This window comes from Coloeus monedula (assembly GCF_965178545.1).
Source record: "Coloeus monedula genome assembly, chromosome: 4".
Lineage (NCBI taxonomy): Eukaryota > Metazoa > Chordata > Aves > Passeriformes > Corvidae > Coloeus > Coloeus monedula.
In genome coordinates this window covers 13506687-13529555 of record NC_138784.1, presented here as the reverse complement: position 1 = coordinate 13529555, position 22869 = coordinate 13506687, and the positions used below count along the sequence as shown (strand labels likewise).

Below are 22869 nucleotides of genomic sequence, written 5' to 3'. Positions count from 1 at the left end.
TGCAGCATGCCCCACCTTGGTGCTGCTGGGAGATCTGGGGTGTTTTTTACAGTAATTCCCTTCTAGTCTGAGTTGCAGACTGAAAGGTCAGAGTCAAGGCAGGATGAAGAACAAATGTGTCTGGTGCCAGTGGTGGAAGGAATCAAAGTGTTATCAAGGAATGACATTTGCTTTTTGATTGCAAGGTCAGGGGACCTAGGCTTGCTGTGAGAGCAGCATGCTCAGCTGCCTGGGAGCGGGGGCAGTGCTTCCTTTTCCACCAGCTGGGGAGCCAGTGTTGGAATCCATTCCTCTTTCTTATCAGGCACTTGGAGGCATTACTTACTAGTCATCACTAGTCACACAGGTTTTGTTCACAGGTTACAGCATCTTCTCCCTGGGGTACAGGATGCCTGGAAGGTCCTGAGCCCTGTGCTAACAAAGCAGAGATGTGGTGGGATGGAATAAAGACAGCATTGTTTTGTATGCAGGAAAATACTGCCCTGTCAGATGCTTCCTCATTTTTCCATCCATGCTGTCATCCTGGCTTTTCCCCCAAACCTCCTGGCTCCATTCCCATGGCTCCCTCAGGGGAGCAGGATGAGATAGAGGTGTGATAGGGAAGTGAGGGATGTGAAGACGTGGCCAGCTGGCAGCACCCAGCCCAGGGCCCCATCGGGCACGGAGCTGTAACAGCTCCCCCCATGCCTTCAGCCAGGCTCCCTCCCTTCCAGCAGGTCTGCCTGCCTTCATTTCTTCAGTAGGAAGTGGAGGGGCAGGAGTCCCTCTTGCTGATTTTTAGGTCTCATTTCTCATTTCTTAAACTGCTTCTGGGGAAGGATGTGTTTCTCCTCAAAGCTGTTTTCCCTAATAAGTTCTTGCTTGGGTTTCAGCTGGTGAAAACAATTGAGATGGTAAAAGTGTGCAGAACTTGTGCCTGGGGAGTGGTTTCCCTGCTTACCTGAGCTAGGAAGCTTTCTTAACCCTCCCCTAAGCCATTCTGACAGACCTGGTTCCTAGATGGCTGCTGAGATTTGAGCTCTTTTTGTCAGCTTTTTGAGCACAGGGAAGGGAGGAAAGAAATTCCTCCATTCAGGCATAGTTTTGAAAGGAGCCCATGGAGATGTTAAGCAAGTTTTTCACTCAGATGAAAGCACTGCCAGCCTCGGAGGTGTTTTGAAATGGAGTCTCAACGTGTGCTATTTCTCTTGGGTAGAGACTCCTTATTCATGCAGAAAATTATGCCAAGGAGAGACAATCCAGTATCAGGGAGATACTATTCACTGTGAAGTCATTAGCTGAGCTTTTTGTGCTCCCTATGTTTCCTTGGAGGATGTGTCCCTGTCAGGTGTGTGGCAGTGGCCCCAGTGCCATGCCTGCTCTAGGAGAGCTGTGCTAGCACTCTGGAGCCCTGGCCTGGGAATAGCCATCTGTGTCATTTCAGTCCCAGAAGAGTCAGGCTGCCAGATGTGGCAAACTGCTGGTTGGCACCATGACGTGAGCAGCTGCCCTGCGGGGATCTCAGACGGGGCTGACAAACTCTAAATTGTGTTCTAGGCATGGTGTTGACACTGGTCTGAGGAGAATTGTTAGTGAGGTAGTTGGCTGCAAATATAGGTGTATAAATACATTTCCCAAACATCCCCTTGGCTGTTGGCCTGATCAGTGCCCCTGTTCTGGGGGTGAATCCTCCTGTGTCAGTGGTTTCACCTCTGCCTCTGTGAAACTTAGGGAATTCATCCAGTTCTGCCCTCTGGTGTTCTGAAAGATGCTGAATGAGCCCCTGATGAGCTTCTCCTTTGCTAATTCCATCTTCCTTTCCAGAAACGTGAAGGCCTCCTTCAGACCACTCACATTTCGGAGGAGCTGACAACCACGACAGAGTAAGCACAAAATGCTTCAGTGCAGGATGTGAGACCATTTCTAAAGATGAGAGAGAAGTTTAATCTTCCTCTTTCCTTGCTAAATTAATGAAATCCCTTCATGTGGTGCTTTTTTAACTATATGGAAATGACTTGGTCTCTGGAAGTATGCTACAAGGGAGAAGTGTCCTCTGGACACTTAGAAGTCTTGTGTCTTAGAAGTTTTTAACTGAAAGTGACTTTTGTGAGCCTTTTTTTCCCCCCTGCCTACAGGACATAGCTATATATATCTGCTTTCTGCTTAGTACTGTTTTCTCTATCAAGTGAAGCACTAATATGTAGATATTTTGGGGAAGAATTAGTTTGACAAAAGGCAATTCTTCAACATACCTCTCAAAACTGAAGTGATACAGTTAAAACTGTAAGGGGAGAAGAGCTCAGCAAAAATAAATAAATAAACCTCTTCCCTCTCCAGTTTTTGCACCAGATTACTTTGCTTTATATTTTTACAGCCCTTTTTATAAGGGGAAGGCTAGACAATGCATTTGGGTTTCAGCTGAAAGCTGAGATTTTCCTTCACATGGCCTGAAGGCAGCTCTTCTAAGAGGGGCTTACATGAGCCATCCCTCAGTTTATCAGTGTATTGGCTCCCTGTAGAGTTGGCTCAGCTTCCCGTGGCTTTGAAGATAAATGAAGCACCATGTGGTGCTTAGTGAGGAACATCTTTCAGATGGAAGCACTCAGAAATGAGATCATAATGTCTCTGTGTGGACATTAAAGGTCTTGTAGTGGTTTTTGTAGGATCAGAGCTCTGGCTCAGGTTTGTGGGCCAAAATTCCTCCCCTCTCTCCTATGCCCTTGAACAATGCAGTGAGCTTGTGCTCTTGTCCAGATGTGGTTTGCAAGATGTAATCTGCAGGCTGGGGCTTGGACATTTTTTAGCAGGGAAGATGTTTGCAGATTTGCATGTGTGTTTATACACATATTTTATGGAGCTGTTTAATATTACACAATATTAAGAGGTTATGCTGTTTAACGTGTTGCATATCCAGGTACACGTAAACCTATGGAAAATGCAGTGATAAGCAGAATCCCACATTCACTGAATACTTTCAAATTCCTCTGTGCAAATCAGGGCCTGATTCTCAGCTGATAAAAATGTACATATGTCTGATGATGTCACTGGCTATGTATGTATTATGTGGCAGTTTTATTTACATAATATTCACATATAATGTATGTTTTCTTCAGAGAAAACAGGCTAAAGTGAAATAGATGGCTTTGCTTCTTGTAAGATGTTCGGTTTAGATTATATTTGTGGAAAATGCACACACAAGCACATTTAGTCATTCACCCTTCATCATAAAAAGTATGGAAAACAAGTCATAATTATGCGTAAAATGTAATTAAGCATTTTCATTAATTGCAAGTGGATTTCCCTGACATGACTGGTGCTTTGCTGGAGACATTCCTGCAGCACGTTGGGTCTGGTCTGTGATGTGCTCAGCCCCCTCAGTTTGCACAAGTGGTTGGCCCTCTGGATATTTCAGGAAAGGCTCTTGTTAGGGCCGTACTCTTGTCTTCCAAAACTGATTATTCATGGACTAACTTCATGTCTTTGAATGCTCTGACTTGCAGGATGATGATGGGAAGATTTGGTAAGTAACAAACTTGACTCTGAATTTTTTATTTATTTTTTGATTTATATGTGTCAGGCACAGAAATCTGGTCACTTTTTCTTTCAGCAGATCAAGACAATGGGGTTGAGCAATTCCATGCGGTTGGAATGTATTGCAGGGGAGCAGGTTTTGTTACTGCATGCAGATGTGGAGTGTAATGGGTAGGACCATTCTTGAGCTCTTTAGATTGGTCTGTGTTGTTTTGGTTAATTTGTAAGTAATGAATAGTAACCCTCCACAAGATGGACATGGAGGGGCTGGAGCATGTCCAGGGAAGGGAACGGAGCTGGGGAAGGGGCTGGAGCAGCAGGAGGGGCTGAGGGAGCTGGGAAAGGGGCTCAGCCTGGAGCAAAGGAGGCTCAGGGGGGACCTTGTGGCTCTGCACAACTCCCTGACAGGAGGGGGCAGCCAGGTGGGGGGTCAGGTTCTGCTCCTACAGAACAAGAGCAAACAGACTCAAGCTGTGCTGGGGAGATGAGGCTGGATATTAGGGAAAACTAGGGAAAGGGTTATCAGGGCAGTGGTGGAGTCCCCATCCCTGGAGGGTTTTAAAGCCATGTGGATGTGGCAGCAGCACCAAAAGTGATCAGTTTTATTTAGAAGACCAGGGTTAGTGCTGGCCTTGGGAGTGCTGGGGGAATGGTTGGACTTGGTGACCTCAGAGATCTTTTCCAGCCTGAACAGTTCTATGATTCCAGAGCTGAAATGCTGCACAGGGCAATGTTTCCTAGGACTGTTTCTTGGTGGCTTTCAAGTAAAAATCTTTGTGATCCCCAGAAATGAGAGTTAAACCTCCCTCATATTATGACTGTTTAGTTCATACATGAAAACTGCTGAAGCAAAGGGCTGTGGCACAAGGTCCAAAACTGCGTTTATCTGCCCACCTTCAGCAAACAGTCAGCCCTATCTAATTCCTTTGCATGGAGAATCTTATCTCCTCTGTATTTGCTAGACTTTAGAGTTTAGGCCTTACCAAATGTATGTCTGGTCTTCTAAACAAAACTGATAGCTTTTGGTGTTGCTGCCAAGAGGTTTTCCTTTCTGCATTTATTTTTTTTTTAGTGGCATTAAGTCATTTCTCATTTTAAAGATGTGTGCCCCGGTAAAGGATGGGGAAAAAAAGTAATTTATTTCCTTTATTTGCCCATTATAATATGTGAACACTATGATTTCTTCTCTTGCAGCATACCTACATTAAATAATTATAAGGCACTTGGAAAATAAGTCATGTCAGGGAGCTATAGGGGCTAAATAATAAATCTTCAGATACCAACGGAATTTAGATAATAAATGTTTGTTTATTTAACAGTAGGAAACTATTAAAATGTGTTCTGTAAATAAAAAGTATTTGATAATGGAAAAAACTATATTGAAAACAGATTGGATTAGATATTGATAGACAGTGCTTTGAAGGCAGAAACATAATTTAAATCTTTTTACTGTCTGTAGGCTTTGCTCTCCATACACTGCTGAATCAGAATTATCTTGAGTTACAAGCTTTACTGATGCCAGGGGTGCTACCAATAATTTTAAATTAACCAAGTTAATATCTGAATTTGATGCTGAGTGTGGATGCAACCATAGCTATATAAGTTACAATGGGGTATAAGCAGAATTTGTTTCATTTTAATTTTTCTTTCACCCACATATTTTGTGTATCAATTTTGAATGGCAGAAAAGGGAAATCAGTGAATATGTTTATTTTCAGGTACCTCTAAAATTCCCGGGGCAGTTTGCTCTGGCATGTAGCCAGACACCAAAATAAGGTGCTGGCTTTTAGCTTGGGTCTCTGTTATGTGACTTTCTGAGGAAAAAAACCATTAAGCTTTGGGCAGGTAACCTGCTTCCTGCACTTGGCTGTTGGAGGTGTTTTGATTTTCATTTTTTTTCCCCCAAACCAGAGCGCGATGCCTTTGACACGCTTTTTGATCACGCGCCAGACAAACTCAGCGTAGTCAAAAAGGTAAAAAGCAAAATTCTAGCTTTATTTTCCACATTGCACTTTTTTCCTGTGCTTTTGGAAAGATACTCAGAAACACCCAGCAAATAACAGAAGAGGAATCTGAAGTAGTGAAAAGGGTGTTTTATCCCCAAGGATCACTGTTTCAAAGCCAGGTGATGTTTTCCACAGTACCCTAAAATATGATTCACCCATAAAGAAGTTTGCTGAATATAGAGCTTTTACAGAAGACCTGCTTTCATCCAGGGCTCTTCTGCTCAGCACTTATTCTTGTGTTCCCCTGGTTTGTCCTTAAGGCTGAGCATCATTGCACAACATGTCCATCCAGACATATTTTTGACACGGCTCTTTGTGTTAGAGCAGAGGGGTAATGTAGCTGTTTATCTCTCTCTGCCAGCTCTTGCTGCTTTGGGGGAATATGTGAGAGACTCCATGTAGTTCCATCAGATAGTTCCAGCCTGGCTGTTAAGCTGCTTCTTAGGAGAGTAGTATGTGAAGATCACTGTTGTAAATTGTCCCTTCCCCTTCTATGAAATAGAGGATGTGTGCATTTAAAATAATGCTTTGAAGTCTTGGGAAGATTTTTATCTTTTCAGTCTGAAATGTCTTTTAGGAAAGTGTTCTTAAGTGGATAAAGAACTAACTTAACTCTTTCCACACAATAAAAGTGGTAACATGCAGCTCTGTGTCCCTTCTGGCAGCGGTGTAAGTGGGCTGACAGATCTCTGTGCTTCAATCCATTAGCACAGATCTGGTTTGTAGTGGCAGGATCTTGCATCTGGAATAGAAATCCCAGACCTGGGCTACATCCTGACTGTAATCTGTGTGCTGGCTGCACACATCCCTCCAGGAAGAGTTGTGTGGACAGCACCGTGCTGTTGACACCTTCTTCAAGCATCTGAAAAAATTAGTGGGGACAGTGGATGCACCTACTGCTCCCTTCATCTTCGGGCACCAGTGTCATCACAGCCTTTTCCCAGGACACTAAAGTTTGCTTAATGTGCTAGGAAAGCTGCATGTAACAGCACCATCTGCTGAGTTCTGGCATCTGGTGCAACCAAAACATCAGTTCTGTCTACTTAGCTGTGCAAAAGCAGGCACCACACATCATATTATGTTTTTAAAAATGTCTTTAAGGGTTAGGTTAACACTTTCACATTGACACTGAGTGTAGTGTCTCACATCGCTGTTTCTGCTGGTTTTTTTCAATAGTCTCTGATCACCTTTGTGAACAAACACTTGAATAAACTGAATTTGGAAGTAACAGAGTTGGAAACCCAGGTAGGAGGCTTTGTCATCTTGTATGTAATCTGTGTAAATTGCAAATTTTCAGATGTGGGCTTGGCTAAGCAGAAGCAGATCTTCTTTCCAGAGTTTACTGAGCTGTGAGAGATGGTTATCTTATTGTCTCAGCAAAAAAATAACTGCAGCATCCAGAGAATTATACCAGGAGTATGGGTAATTCATTTGAGCCTGGATTAGTATAATACCAGTCATTCATTCACTGCTATTTTACTGCTTTGCTGAAATAAATGGGTGACTGGATCTGATCTGTCACAAGAAATTGTTGCTTCATGCCTTAGAGGTACCCAAGAATTTATTTTTTAGAGGATATCACATGTACCATATCAGGATCTCAAGTGAGAAGGCTTTGAACTGCATAACATTATCCCCCTTAGCCAGTCAGTAGCCATCTGGTCTGATAGGAACACTGAATAGGATGGCTGAAAATATGTAGGATTTTATTTAGTATTTGCTGAAACCATAAACAATTTATTTTGACATGGGGGAAGAAAAATCTTTTATGAAATTCAACTCCCTATGCATCACAGGGGAGACCTAATTTCAGATTTTGATTAGATTTTGATTAAGGGCAAAGATTCGAATGTCTAACATGCATGATTTAAGAGGGATTGTGATTGAAATGACCAGGTTACTGTAGTTGTAGGGCTGGGGGTGTATATAATGTGCAAACATGATTCCCAGGAAGTTTGGGGTTTTTTAGCTACTGTAGTGAAGTTGGCAAGATTCCTCAAGCAATTAAATGAACATGAGGGAAGCAAGAACAGACTCCTGAACCATCTCACACTTTTCATGCTAGCAAAAAAATTAATCAAAATATGTAATTTGGGCCAGGCATTCTTTGTTCTCCTTGTTTATGAATGCTGATGTACAAACAGATGCTTTCTCCTCATATTTCTCTTTAGTTTGCAGATGGTGTTTACTTGGTTTTGCTCATGGGCCTCCTTGAAGACTATTTTGTTCCACTTCACAACTTCTACTTAACACCTGAAAGTTTTGATCAAAAGGTGGGTAGAAACTCCAGGTTATGTTCTTTCTGCATTATTATCACATGGTATTTTTTCCAATTGTTGCATCCTTTCTCCATGTGCCAGGTGAAACAGCACCTGGTGTAGTCTCTTCAGGAGCTGTAGCAAAGAGGCACTGGCTGTGGCACTCGATGGTTAAAACCACTAAAAATTGCTTGTGAAATAAATGGGTAAATTCCCCATAGTTGAGGAAGAAAGGTATTCTGTTACTGGCATCAAACAACACATGAAGTTCATGAATATCCAGGATGAATAAACAGAATAATGAGTGCTCTGTACTGTACAGTACTTTGCATAATCAAAGTAATTTTTAGATCGTAGTACTGCCTGAAGTGTTTGTGTGTGTAGGTCTCTTGCTCTCAACCCCACACTTGCTCCATTCTCCTATGTCCCTCCTTGTGTTAATGATGAGAAAAGCATTTAGGCTGTGTTTTTATGTCATCACCAAAAGTTTGCCTCTGTCTGCAGTTGTTCCCAGACCTGCACGTGCATCTGTGTGTATTTGGTCTTTATCAGAATGCCCTGAGCCTCGACCTGCTGCATTCCTGCATGTACCCCCTGCTTTTTATTCTGCCAGGTTCTGCTGTGCAGAGGACAAGTTTTGTGGTGGCTGAGCTGCAGCAGGAGAGGGGCTAGGTCAGGAGTGGAAACACTGGCTAAAGTTAAAAGATGGAATGTTTTGTAAGGCGAGCACTGTTTAAAATGCGGTTTTCATAATGGCTTCCACACAGATTGTTGTGTCAGCCCCTCAGCAAAGGTGCATCTCTGGGAGGGATGGTTACCTACTACACCTGACATCCTTTATAGCTTTCTCTTGCTGCTTTATCCCATTATCTTGAATTTTTGCCCTTGTAGAAATGCAGGGTGCTGAGCTGCAGCTAGCATCTGTTTGGTAACAATTTGATTATTAATGGTTGGAATTCATAAAGATTACCCAGTGTTCCTGAAGTCATGTTGTGGTTTTGTGTGGAGACTTTGCCTTGAGGAATGAGAATTTGTAAATTGAAGAAGAGGAAAGCTCAGTGTTTTGGGGGGAAAAAATACCACGTTGAAAGTGATTGTTTTGTCACAATGAATGAGGAGGAACTGCAGCAAGTAAAAGAGATTAATAAACTCTTGAGTAATAAGCTAGGTATCTCCAGAGCTGTCATGTGCAGTAACAAAACTGCACAGAATTCATAATGCTAATTACCTTGCCTAAGTGTCAGTGTGTGTGGACAAGAAATCGGCTATGCAGATCTCTTTAAATCATAATTTTTGTTCCTCAGAGGAGAGATTAAATGAAGACACCTACTTTTGCTTTTTCTTTTTGTCCATTTTCTTTCCTCTGAATTTATGCTCCTGTGTGGTCTGTGGGGGCTTATTCAGAAGCTCTTTATGTACAGTTGTGTGTAGCTTGTTTTGCAGGTTCTTTGCACAGCCTGCCCAGGAACTGCCCCCACCAAGCACTTTATAAAGCATTTACTTCATTAGACAAACTCAATTTGATTTTTGTCTCTATTTTCAAGTAGAGGAAGCCAGAGCACCGTGAGAATAAGAGATTAGCACAAAGCAAGCAGCCTGGATCCTTCATGATAGGATGTTGATGTTGCTTGCTGCACAGCTGATAATGACACAGAAAAGACTAACGTTGTTTGAAAATAATTCTGTGTGGTGTCCTCATTTCCTCTTTCTTACTTGCCCAGGTGTATTTGTCATCTCTGCTTGTTTCTGTTACGTTCCTTGTTGCCTGGATGGCAGTGATGTCTTGTTGTTGAACTTGGGGACAGGCAAGAGATAAAAAATGCAGCTCTGTTTTAATTGTTACTGGGAGCTCTCTGGCCTCTGCCGTAGAGGCTGAAACTGGGGTTTAATGGGGTTTCTTGGTCCCTGTGGGACCCAATCCCATTTTTACACTTGAATATCTGGAAGTCTTTTATTACTTTGTATCAAAAAGTGAGTATTTGCCCTATTATGATACAGGCTTTCATTTCTTAGTGGCTCGTATTTACTTTCTGCCATGCTTAAACATGTAAATGTTTAATATTGATTTAAATAGAATTATCAAGTACGCAAAGAATAAAGCATCTAAAAAATTTGATTGAAGGTTTTTGTTGCCTATACAACTCAGATAGTCTAAACACTTTACCTCTTTCAGGTGCATAATGTTTCTTTTGCTTTTGAGCTGATGCAAGATGGAGGCCTGAAGAAGCCAAAAGCTCGCCCTGAAGGTATGGATGTGCCACGTGGCTTTGAACTGTGTATAAAGTCATCAAAGTGCAATTCCATTTGAAGTAGCAATAGTACCACAAAGTGGAGCTGTGAATGGGCCCCTTGACAGTTTTCCAAAGGATTCACTGTCTGTGCCTGGGGTATATCCTACCGGTGCTTCTTGTCTGGAGCAGATTCACTGAGGTGTCCAAGTGGAGCTTTAGTGAGTCATTCAGGAGCTGTTCAGTGCTACATTATAAATTCAGCTGGTGCTTTCAATACCAATCCAAGCAGAAAGCTTTTCGTGGTCTAATTCTTGTAATTCTTACAGCTGCTGCTAGTCTGGACTCCTGTGATCAGATTTCAGTGACAGATAACTGGAAGGCTTCAGGGATTTTTTTTTAGGAGAACCAGTAGCAAATGATCTTGATTTATGTGGATGCGGGAGTCAGAACTAAAAAGTGTAAAAACTTGAAATTTCCCTTTAAAGTCTCTGAACTTTAATTATTGATGAGGTCTGCATTGTTCCTTACACTAGGGATAAAAAGAGGAATTAAAACTTTATGACTGCTAAATGAGCAATTTTTATTCCTGGTGTTACAGACTATGTATGTGTTAAAAGCTTCTGCACAACAAAGGAAAATGAGGAGCCTCCAAGTAATGTTTGGCCTGACCTAAAATGAGACAAAGTGGTGATAGTAAATAGATTAACAAACAGTGGAGCTGGTTATAGAGGGGGGGAAAAGGCTAAAGATAGTATTAAATGGTTTATATATCCTGTCAGTACTGTTGTTGTAAACTGGGGGATGACAAGTGCTCCTGAAGAATGCTGAAAATACTGAAAAGGATGATGAAAACAAGAAGAGGTTACCTTTCCAGAAGGCTTTCTTACATCCTTATGCTATCATGAATGGTAAAACACTACAGCAGATCTTTTGTTTGCTTGTGTAGATTCAATAAACAGCAAAACATGCTTTTAAGTGTTTTACTGATTGAAAATGTAATAATTAATTAATTTGGCTGGAGAGCAAATTACCTTGTATGGCTTTCCTTTTTTGCTTTTTGGTGCTGCAGGATATACAATTTCTTGTGTGTTTTCCTTCCTCATCCCTATGTGTGGCCATTCCCAGCAGCAGTTCCCAGCTGTTGGAGTGAGTGTGCTCATGTGGTGTCTGTGTGGCTGGAACCACCTGCAAAACTGGCTGTGACTCTTAAAAAACTGCTCCCTTGGAGAGGACAGTCACATCTTGGGAATGGCTTGTCACTGTAGTGTCATTTGTAAGATCTTGGCAGTCATGTAATACATGTTTCACAGAACAATAATTCATTGTGACAGAGAATCTGAAGCTCTGCAAAAAAATTCTGTGTATAGTTGTGCTCTGTTAATGCCGTACTCTGATCCATTGTTTGTTCATCAATAGGCTGGGAAACCTGTCATGTGAATCCACAGCATGAACTGGGTAGTAAATGCCTCTTGAATTAGAATCATAGAATTGTTAAGGTTGGAAAAGACCTCTAAGATCATTGAGTTCAACCATTAACCCAGCACCATCGTGTTCACCACTAAGGCACATCCCCAAGTGCCACATCTACGCAGCTTTTAAACTCCTCCAGGGATGGGGACTGCACCACTTCCCATGGCAGCCTGTTTTGATGCTTCACAACCCTTTTGCTGAAGAAATTTTCCCAGTACCCAATTTAAACCTCCCCTGGTACAGCTTGAGGCCATTTCTTTTCCTCCAGTCCCTTGTTCCCTGGGAGCAGAGCCTGATCCTCACCTGGTTGCCCCCTCCTGTCAGGGAGTTGTGCAGAGCCAGAAGGTTCCCCCTGAGCCTCCTTTGCTCCAGGCTGAGCCCCTTTCCCAGCTCCCTCAGCCCCTCCTGCTGCTCCAGCCCCTTCCCCAGCTCCTTTCCCTTCTCTGGACGTGCTCCAGCCCCTCAATGTCTTTTTTGACATGAGGTTCCCAAAACTGCCCCCAGGATTTGAGGTGGTGGGCCTGGCTGTCCAACCAGTTTAATTAGTTGCAGGATTTAAGGAAAAATGTTGTCTAGAGCAAAACATAATTTTTATCCCTATAGCCTGTGCTTTCTGCAGTGCTTGCAAGAAGGACCTCTTGTTAAGTCTTGTAGTGTGTCTGTGTACAGGTGTAAACAAAAATAGGACCATACAGGTCATCTCCTCCTCTCTTGTTCTTCCAGCCAAATTCAGTAGATTGGGCCAGCAGCAGAACTTGGTGCTGAGTCATTGCAGCAGAACTACGTTGTGGTGTATTAATTTGGTGTATCTTCTAATGAGGTTGTTTTGGAATGTGAAAGTTTGAAATTAATGGATTATTTTAAACTACTTTTAGAGTGTATGGCCACTTTCAGTTAGCGTTTTATTAGCTGTTGTTGATAATGTTATGGCTGTGCATGTTTTATCTTATGATAAGAAACAGGAGGCTGAGAATATGCTTATTCTTGGAAATGCCTGTTAGACACTGATCAATAAGGAACACTGCAATTGCCCACACAGGGAGGATGCATTTCACACTCTGTACTCTTTAATGCAGCAGTCAAAGACATAACAAGGTCTGGAACTTAGGAAAATGGCAAATGGGAATTACAGTATAAATTTTGCAGCAGTGGTTATTAACCATTGGTCTGCATTGTCAAGGAATGGAGGTGAAATTTCCACCACTGGAAGATGTGAAAACAAAAAGAAAATTAAGAAAACATGCAGTGTTAAGATTGTGTTTTAATTGTAAGCTCAATGCGGGGTTTTCAAGGTAAAGTCTGTTGTACATCAGATCAGACCTTGTGGCCACAATAGTTTCTTCTGGCCCAAAATTTACTTGTCATCGCACCACTGAATAAAGGAGCTGGGTCCATTATTTATTTTTGTGATGGGGCAGGGTCTGAACCCTGCAAGACTTGACCACTTTGGGCCGTGTCAGCTGAGAGGGAGTTTACAGTGGCCCAGGGAAGGGACCCATCCTGCCTTCAGTGAGAAACTGGAAATGGATGGCATGGGACAAAGAGAGTCAGCTGGGAGGAGTGGGGCAAATACATGCTGTGGATCTCTGACCCCTAGAGAGCTGACTGGGCCAGCTTTCTTGGCCTTTTCATAGTGCCAGCGCTGTGAGTTTATTTGTTTAGCAAACAGAAGTGACTGCCAGCATCGGTGGGACAAATCTCTTGATGGTGGTCTCATCCCCAGGTATTTGCCTTGGTTTCCCAGCTTTAGAAATGCATGGCCCTTGCAAAGTGTGGTTTCCCGTGGCTAACTTTACATTTTAAATCAGTCTCTGAGGAAACTCTCTTGTTACAAAGGAACCAGTGCTGATTCTGGCTGTTGACTTACTGAAAATTCTGTGGTAGTAAGCAACTTTCCATGATACCTGGAAAAATCAGAAGCCTGCTTTGTATTTAGTTATCCATATAGGGCATTTCTTTTTCCGGGGTGTATGACTTCACAGCAATTAGGATCTTTCTTTGGGGCAGGAGAAGATTCTTCTGCAAATGCAAATTGAAAATCATAAATGAAATATGTAAAATAATATAGGAAAAAAGGGGTAGAAAGAATGTTTGAAAGATCACTGGATGTACCAGATGAAGTGTGGGGGTTAGAGTGGTATCCACTGTGGGGTGGGAAGGGAGGGATGGAGAGGTCCTGGCAATGATTCTTCAAAGCAGGCAGTAGGGGTTTCCCTTGCACCTCACCTTAATTGCACTTGATCTGTTAACAGTTTGCTGTCTTCCTAGGAATTTTGATGATTTTTTGTCTCTTCTTCCTTACTTCTGTTTCCATATGTTATTGTTCACTGTATATTTTTTACTTCTTCCTCCTCATTTCTTACATGATATATCCAAGCTTTCTTTCTACCTCTTCAGCTTTCTCTGTGCTGTGCCTCCCTCAAGAATCCCTGCATTCTTGGCATTTTATTATAGTATAGGTGGAGAGGTGCTAACAGGAAAGCTTTTTCTTGAGAGCTGTTCCAGACCTGTTCCCTGGCCTGGCATGATAAGGAGGGATATTAAATAATAAAAAGCTTGGAGTCTGCTAAGGATTCAGGCTTTGTTAGTTCATGGACTGTATCATTGCACTGCTGTGGTTCAGTACCTCATGAGGTGTGTGACTGCTTGTTCACTCCTTCCATGGCCAGGAAAGTCATCAGGAGTATTTCCCAAAGCCTTTATCCCAGGTCTCTGGCAGAAGCAGAGATTGATTTCTCTGCTGATCTCTACTGATTTCTCTGTAGCCAATTTGAGCTGAGGGGGAATTACTTTCCCCAGAGAGAAGTTAGCTGTGATTGATAGTAAAGCTGTTTCGAAGTGCATCATGCAGGACATTTAAAAGGCTTGTCTTAGGGAGATCAGAACTCTGTGGATTTTTTTTTTTTTTATTCCTGATTCCAGTAGCTCAGAGATGTGGGGACTTCTGTTCCTGTCAGGACAAACGAGGGGAAAACAAAATGCAAAATAAGGATTTCTCCTTTTCTTCCACAGATGTTGTCAATTTGGACCTGAAGTCTACCCTCAGGGTTCTGTACAACCTTTTCACGAAGTACAAGAACGTTGAGTGATGCTGGAAGCTGCTGAGGTCTCTTCATCCTTCAACCTCCTCAGACAGAAGTTACAATAAACACGCCCTCTGCATGCTCCCATTGTGCCTTATGCTATGTACTTCATGCATTCTTCCTACAGCTGATGTGTTCTCTCTGTAGCTGTTTGTAAGACAATCCCACTAAAAATGATGCATGTGTATTCTCTAGGTCACTTGAAAACGTGTAGGTATTTCACACTTTTACCAGATGGATCAGTTGTTTGCTATAATCCACAAATGTTCTTTTGAGGAAGGAAATACACCACTAACTACTTTATAAGCAGGGAAAACATGAGACCTTCCCTTTGTGTCTCGAGCCTCTTTGCTTCTGCAGAAGACTTTCTTTTGCATACTCCTTGGTTGCAACTGGCATTTAATGGTTTTCCAGCCTTAAGTGTTAACAATAGAAAATCAGCATTGGAATTTGTTTAGAAGCTGAGCCTTTTCTATTAAATAAGATTTTGTGTGTTCTGTTGGGTGGGTTGGGCTGAGGGGAATTACAGGCTCTGTCTGAAGCTAATGGCAAAAGCTTCAGTTTTTGTGTTCACCTCATTCTACTCAGTGTTACTTCCATTCAGTGTTTACACAGAGTAAGTCTTGCAATGGGATGACCAACTAATCTTTTGATGTCTAGTTTTTATTTAATCTCTTATCTAGGAGAAATTTGGTTGCTAGGGCCACTGTCACCCGTTAAGCAGGCAGCTTCAGTCAGGTTGGTCAGGAGCTGATCACATAGGCACAGGTTGGATTAGTGCATTTCCCCCAGTCCTTCTGAAACTAATGGGGGAACGATGAGTTTGGTCTCATGTGTGGAACTGCTCCTGCCTGCTGATGTGGGTGGTGCAGCGCTGTGTGCTGGGGGCTGTGCTGGAACAGGAGCCATCTGAGTGGATTTTTGAGGCGAGCTTTGTGGAGGAAATGGGATTGGCATTTCCGGAGTAAATGATTTGTGGAATATGCGTTCAATATCACACTTTTCCTTCAAGCACAGAGAGGAGAGATTTGATTGCTGCTTTTATGTTCACAGCAGCAACTTCTGTTCTATGGGCAGCCATTCCTTTGGGTGAAACACTAAGCAGAGTGCCCTGAAGGAGAGCAGGTAGAATTGCTCTGCTCCATGGGCTCCCTTGAGTCCTGTTGTAAGTCAGCATCTTCTTTCCCTAAAAATAGATTTCTTACACCAAACATTATTTGCCTTTGAGTGCAGGTTCAAGAGGAAACATGATATTTGAATGGTATAATTTTACAAATGGGATGTTTCTCCTTCCCTTCTCAAACATTTGTTTCGTCTCAAAGGGAGAGGAATGAGCTTCTGCTTATTTGGTTTGTATTTTTGGATTCTGAGTTCCAGTATTTGGATTACTTGGGTCACCTCCCCTCACACCTCTAAAAAAAAAAGGTGGAAGGAAGTTGCCCTTTCTTTGCATGAAAAATTCTGATCTCCTCTGCTCTGCAAGGCTCTCTGGGGAATCTTTGCTTGCCTGTACTTTAGGAAGGAGCTAACCTCTCACTGTTTATACTGAACCTGGAACAAGTGGATGTGAAGTTCAGATGAGGCCGCTGAACTCCACCACAGCACCAATAATAAGAGACTTGCACAGATGCTAAAGCCTGGTGGGACAGCTCTCCTGGCAGGTGAATGAAACTGGTCTAACTTTTGTGCTGAGAAATAAAGGTATCATGAAACTGGAAGGTCATTGAACTGAAAGGTCTCTCAAACTTTTAGTTTAATGCAGGCTTATTTGCAGGAAGCAAGTCTGTTAAAGAACTGTCATTCACCCCCCTCCCTTCAGGTGACGAGGAGTGCCAGCTCTCTTTATATTCTCTGAGTGGCTGGGAAAGACCTCCTGAGAGTCTGGTTTTTGAAATTGCCAGCAGTATTAATATCAAAATCAATCAGAAGATAAAACGAAGAGATTGGTGAGGGTGATTTGGCCTTGGAAGGGGGAATGGCTGTCTCTGAGCTGGGATCCTACAGCTGGCATCTTCAGGGCACATGAGCAGGTTATAAAAGAGTGTCTGTATTGTTGAATTATGTGTTTCTGGTCCCCTTGCTACAACCATGGGTCTCCTTTAGCATTCCTTCTGTTAATATCCCTGTCGGGGGGGCTGCTGCCTGGGTCAGGCTGGGGGTGGGTGTCACAGCCTGTTCTGTTGTGGTCTTGTTTGGTGGTAGATGTTGCACAGGGAAAATACTTTTTTCATTCCTTGGCTCCTGGCTGTCTAGCCAGCTCACTGTTCTGTAGACACTGTCTTTATTGTTAATCAGAGTTGTGAGCAGGGCAGATTGAACTGAAGTGTAGCTTCATCCCAATCAGCCCAGTTTCCAGGAGGAGCCATGTAGGTAAAGCTTCCCTGAATGCCTGCTTTTGTCATGCCTTTCTGTGACACATGTACCATAATTCTTTGCCTCTCAGAAAGCTGAGTCAGTGTTAAAAATGTTATTCATGACGTCTTTGTGTTACTGGGGTTTTATGTATGGGTACCAGTCTGAATCCTGTTGAAGTTCATCTGGAATGCTGAAGGCTGTGCAGCTTTAAAGCTCCTGCATTTGTACGTGCTTAATGAATGTCTGTCTTTTCCAGTCCATACAACTTGATTTTTAGATGCATCAGAAGAAACTCAGTCCTCAGCTGCATTCTCTTTTTCAAGATGAAAAACCGACAGTGGCAGATTTTTTAAAATAATTTTAAAACTTTTAGGATTTCTTACCCCTCTTCCCCATGCCCCCAGTGCTTTCAGTATCAATGTATTTTTTAAGTCTTTTCTACTGTTTTTAACAGTGTTTACTCTGGATTTCTAACTACTAAAAACCAGCCTTGCAGATAAAATTCTGGACTTGTCATGTTGGAGACATCCATCTTAGTGATAAGAGTTGTGTACTGTAAGCAAGTTACAATGCAATGCTATGTTTGCTAAAATTCACAGCAGGAGTGTTTATGCATGGGTTTTGACAGTTGTACTATTTATTCAAATAAACAAATAATGACCACTATGTTTTCTACTTTTTTTTTTTTTTTTTTTTTTTTCCCTCTCAATGGAAAAATCTGTGGGGAGAACTTTTGAATGGTGAGCTTCCCTTTGCTGTGGTGTGGAGGGAGTGTAGAGCGCCTCTCCAATACAGCAGCGCTGTGTGGAGAAGCAGGAAAATGCATTATCAGAACTTGTTATTGCTGTTGAATCCTTGAATTGTTCTTCAGTGGCTGTTTTCATGTGGGGGCCAGGTGTGTGTGGTGGGGGTGTGTGCATGAGATGTGCTTTGAGAACATACAGAAACACCCACCCCTGGGTCAGCCCCTTGGAGCTGGTCCAGGGGCTTCTTTGCCCTATTTTCTTGTGATGTCTCCTCAGATTCTGGTTGCAAAACAAAATGTCCTTGTTAGAGGTTCTCTTCTTGGGAATAAGACTCAAGAGAATGTCAGGAATGTTAAAAGAGTTAGCTTATGACTAAAATCTAAGAGAAAGGGTAGGAAAAATACCAGGAGCTATATAAACGCATATTAACAGTCTGCAAAGCTACAAATACATGAAAAATGTATAAAAAGCAAAAATCTTTAGGCATCATAGGCATGAAATCAAATACAACTCACACAAGATTGACTGCTGCTATTCTACACAAGTCTGAATGCTCCATGCACTGGTCACAACATCAGGTTTTGGAGGAAAATAGGTGCTTGTCCATCGTGTGTGTTTCAGACTTCAGTACCGACATGCTGTAGTTGTGAATGAGACTTCCAAGTCCTTTGTGCTGCCAGTTGAAGCATGGAGAAACCTAGTAATTACAGAAAGATTTCTCAACATTTAGTTCTTCCTTCTCCCTTTGCCTGCTGATATGAAACTAGAAATGTCCAAAGTTCCCAATAACGTCTCCAATAACACCTTGGTTTTGGTTTTGACTTACTACATGTGTAGACTGCAGCATGAACTTCTGAGTAGGTAAGAAGGTACTCAGTCTCTTTTCTAAATTGCTGTGTTGTTTTGTTGTTTTGCTTGTTATCTGCTGACAAAGTAGGTTTGCCCTTTTAGAAATCTGTTTTCAACCCACTTTCTTTTATCCCATTTAGCTCATGCCAACTGTCCATTCTTATCTTTGGCATGCAGCTAAACACAGGAGTCACTCTCTTGTTAAACCAGACCAACTTAATTAGCATGACTGGCTGCTACTCTTAATGGGGTTCATGGGGGGCTGCAGAGTTCTTTCTGCTGGCTGGGAGAGTTAATAAATGTGACTCATATCTGAGGGAAATGTCCAGGGAAGGTGGTTTCTGTAGGAGCCCTTCCTCTTTAATCAATGCTGTAAAAGGGGAGGAGGAGCAGCAGCACTGCCTGCTGGAGATAACTCTTGTCTCACATGAGGGTTTTGGGCCCTGGTGTGGCCAACTACCTCTCTAAGGACAAATGAATTAATTTTCTGCCTAGGTTTCTTCTCCTGCCAGGTAGGTAGAGTAGTCCTGATCTGCTTTATAAAATGCTCTTGAAGGAGCATGAGGAAAAGGTGTAGTGGAACATGATCTTGTCTGCTCTTGGCTAGTTTATTATTATATACAAAGTAAAAGTCGCCCCAGGGGCAGCGTAGCCCAGTCATGCTGGGCAGTGCCATCCAAGAACGATCATAGTTTTCTGATTGTTTCTGGTGTTTCAGGATTTGCAGGGCTGCATGTTTCCTGCACCTGTATTCCTGTTTATTTCAGTCTCTGCAGCTGGGACCAGCACACAGACGATTAAGTTCCGGAGGGGAGCGTGGTTTCATTTTTAAGAGCAGAGCACCGCCGCACAACTTCCCCTTGTGTGCTTTGTGCTGCCCTACATGGGACACCTCCGAATCTGGGCTCAGCCCTCTCCCCCAGAAACTGCATCCTGAGTCCTGGGACGAGGTCTTGGAAGAGCTTCTGGAGAGTTACTTGAAGGAGAGAATAGTAAGTTTGGAAAATGGGACTCCTTTGGGTGCTTTTTTTCATAATTATTGTTCTTAACTGGAATATTTTCTGTGTCTGTGTGGATTGTTCTTACTAAGATAACATCTCTTCTGGTGCTAATTAGCAAAGATGGCTCCTGAAAAGTCTGGCGCTACACAGGGAAGTGAAAATAAGTTTTAAACTGGGTGAACAATGCACATGCTCTTTTTTTCTTACTTATGTTTTAATTCTGGTTTTCCGAAGGCAGAAATTACCCCAACCCCTATTACCATTCCCACTTGGGGTTTTTTTCCCCTCCTTTGTGTGATCTACTTGGGCAACCATTCCTAGGAAATGTGTTTGAGCTAAGGCAGAGTAGGGCTTTTGCCTTTTCAAGCAGGAAATAAAACAGTTTGGTAGCATTGGTAAATGCCTTGTGTATGTTCTACAGCTGTAAGCCAGAAACCACTGCTCATTAGTGCTTTTTGTGGTACCTTGGGGATATCTGGGAGCTGGACTCTGTGAGGACTCATGGAGGAAAAGTGAGCTGCCCTGACCCAACTTGAGAATTAGCTGTTTATCAGTAGTTGTGACATTGTAAGGTTGTGCAATAGCCCGGCTCCTGACCTAAGAACAATGCACTTCTTGGCAGCCACTGCAGGTGGCCCACAAAAAGTCAAACACCCCTTGGCTTTAAAGCAAAGCCTGTACATCCATGGCATCCTCAGAGAAAGAGCATTTCATTCAGAGAATGTCATTTCCTTTGAATAGCCCGTAATTAAACATCTATTTTATTCAAAGATGCCATAATGAAATGCCTGTACAGTCAGTATTCAAGCAGTTGTCTCTTACAACATTCTCCTCTCCAAGTACTGATAAAGAACTTGTGCAGGAGGGTGGGGGCTGGAAAAAACAGGATGTCAGTCACAGCTCTGAGCAGCAAATTTTTACTGATGGGTGGCAGGGGCTGGTTGCAGCAAATATGGAAACTTGTGTGTGAGAACCAACTCTTCCGACCTTTCCTGTTTCTCATTAAACATCTCACCCAAGGAGGTGTCCCAACCCTGGCAGGTTCCATTTTATGTTGTTCCTGCAGTATGTTATTCTTTGAAAGGCTGTGTCTGGGACCAAGCCTCACCAATATGCTGCAATGCCACATGAAGGACTGCTTGTGAATGCTAATTACGAGTAATAAGCAATGAGTCTATTAAATGCTGAAGAACTGCAGTTCTCTGGCTCTGAAATGCCTGTGGGAAACCAATATTGATAAATGTGATCTGAAACACAATAAATGATGGGCTCTGAATGGTGTGTTGCTACTTAGGAATAAAATCTTGGAGAGCTAATAGATAATTCCAAATGAAGTGTCAGCAGTGATGAAAAAAAGCAAACAGGACTTAGGAAGAGAGGAACAGAGAGCACTGTGAATGCTGCAGTGCACCTTTCTAAATCTGGGCAAGTCTGGTTCCTAACACTTCCAAAAGGCTGTGATTGTGCTGGAGAAAGCTCAGAAAAGAGCACTGAGGATGACTAAAGGTGCTACCTACCAAAGGTGCCTGGTTTTCCAGGGAAGGATAACTCTAGGCTGTCTTTTCTTGGTTTTGGAAAGAGATGGACATGGAGGGTTTGGGGTAGTAGGGCAGTAGAAACATGGAGCATTAACACAGGGGTGTGAAGAATGGGGATCAGCTGGTCTTTGCGTGGTGCCTTCGGGGGAAGCTGGTGGGTCCGAGCAAGAAACAGGAGATGGAGCTTCATGTGATGTAGGGCCACGCTCTTCACCTTCTCACTGCTGAGTGGTGAGACAGACACAGGCCTATGTTCAAGGGGTGAGTGGGAAGCTCATGGGGAGTAAATGTATTGACAGCTTCTAGTGACCAGGCCCCCAGGTTTGCTTTAGGAAGGCTGAGCTGCACACTGTTAACGAGTTTTGGGGAAGTACCTCTGTATCCTTGCACTGCTTATAGTTTTTGGGGTTCTGGTTTTTTCCCTAAGGTACTGGAAGGGACTGGATACCAGGCAAGTTAGTCTTACCCAGGGTAGCCTGACACACAGGACTGAGGCCCTAGAGGATATTATGCCACATTATTGCAAATTCTGAATTTCAGGCCCTTCCTTACAGGTTTCCAGCTTTTAGAGTGGCTTCTGATGTTCAGGTTCCTTGGCCAAAAAGAGCCCAAGGGTGTGGCAGACAGCACACACCACTTTGATAGTCGAAGGAAGTAAGAGACCCACAAGTTGAATATTGCAAAGCTGAGTGAGAGTAAGCTGTGGTTTACACAGACCATTTCTGTTATGAGCAGGACTTCCCCAAGGCATCACAGCTGTCAGAAACCTAATTTAAAGTAAGTAAAGTAAGTTGTCCTCGGGTTGCTCTCTATTAATTAACTTTTCTCAGTTAATTTCATCTGGGGAGTCTTATCTCAGATAGTTCAGTTGTTCCTCAGGCACTATATCACTCTATTTCTCCTATCTTTTTATATCAAGCACCTTTTTAAAGATAGCATTCAGTTTTGCCACCACCATAATGAAATTAATTCTCTTGTGACCCTTTCTCCTAGTGCCTTGCTGGCAGTTTTGTAGCAATTTGTTTTACCAGATTGATGTGCAAAAGCACCCAGTTGCTATTTTCTACCAATATTCTCAGCTTTGGCAAAATCTGTATTAAAACACATGTTCAGAATGCACTTTGACTGGAGCTGTAAGAAATATGTGGACGCCTTCAGAGCAGCACTGTGCTGCTGTGAAGCTACCACTGTGGTGTATAAAGATATCAAGCAGAGGAATACCACTTTGGAGATGTTCTGTGCCACAGCATTTTCAGCAGGTGCCTTGCTCTGGGTCATGGGAGTATCTCACTTCAGGCACCTGCAGCAGTAGCCAGGGCTGTCTCTGGTAACAGAATGGAGGGAACTCCATTCCTAAAGCTAGGTTTAGCTACTCATTTAAATGGTCTGGATTGCTCTTTAAAGGTAACATTCCCACTAATTTCACAGGAAGCCTTAGGAGACTGGGCTCCCAATGTGGGTACCCTGGGCAGAGAGTGGGAGTCCTCTCCCGAGGGAGCCTCTAATATGGAGCATCTCATTTTCTGTTAAAAAAAGCACAAAACCGGCCAACATCCCCTCTCCTACAGTGGCCCAGTAGCTCTGAACTTCAGAGAGAGCATTTCCCATTCACAAACAGCAGCACTCCCAGTCAGAGAGCTGAGCCCCAGGTACCCTGTGCCCAGCAGCAGCTGGGATTTGATGACTCAGAGGAGTGTAAAAGTCTTCCTGGTCATCACATCTGCTCTGCTCTGACTTCCAGAGATTTTTGGGCTGTTAGGAAGGATGAGTTCTCTTACTCCTGCTAGAACAGATATGGAGTAAACCATGCTCTGCTATGAGT

General features: G+C 42.9%; 1 protein-coding gene across 2 annotated transcripts in view; it reads left to right on the top strand.

Annotated features, from left to right (window-relative positions):
- PARVB (parvin beta) overlaps positions 1 to 17558 on the top strand; it is a gene marked incomplete at its 5' end in the record, with an annotated part of 55143 nt that extends 37585 nt beyond the window's left edge. For both annotated transcript variants that reach the window (XM_082280331.1, XM_082280332.1), the window contains 7 exons: positions 1804 to 1862; positions 3480 to 3499; positions 5422 to 5483; positions 6693 to 6761; positions 7688 to 7789; positions 9948 to 10020; positions 14488 to 17558. In XM_082280331.1, the coding sequence (XP_082136457.1) occupies positions 1804 to 1862; positions 3480 to 3499; positions 5422 to 5483; positions 6693 to 6761; positions 7688 to 7789; positions 9948 to 10020; positions 14488 to 14564 (462 nt within the window). In that variant the 3' untranslated portion in view covers positions 14565 to 17558. The remainder of the gene's footprint in view (positions 1 to 1803; positions 1863 to 3479; positions 3500 to 5421; positions 5484 to 6692; positions 6762 to 7687; positions 7790 to 9947; positions 10021 to 14487) is intronic.
- Between the last annotated feature and the right edge of the window lie 5311 nt (positions 17559 to 22869).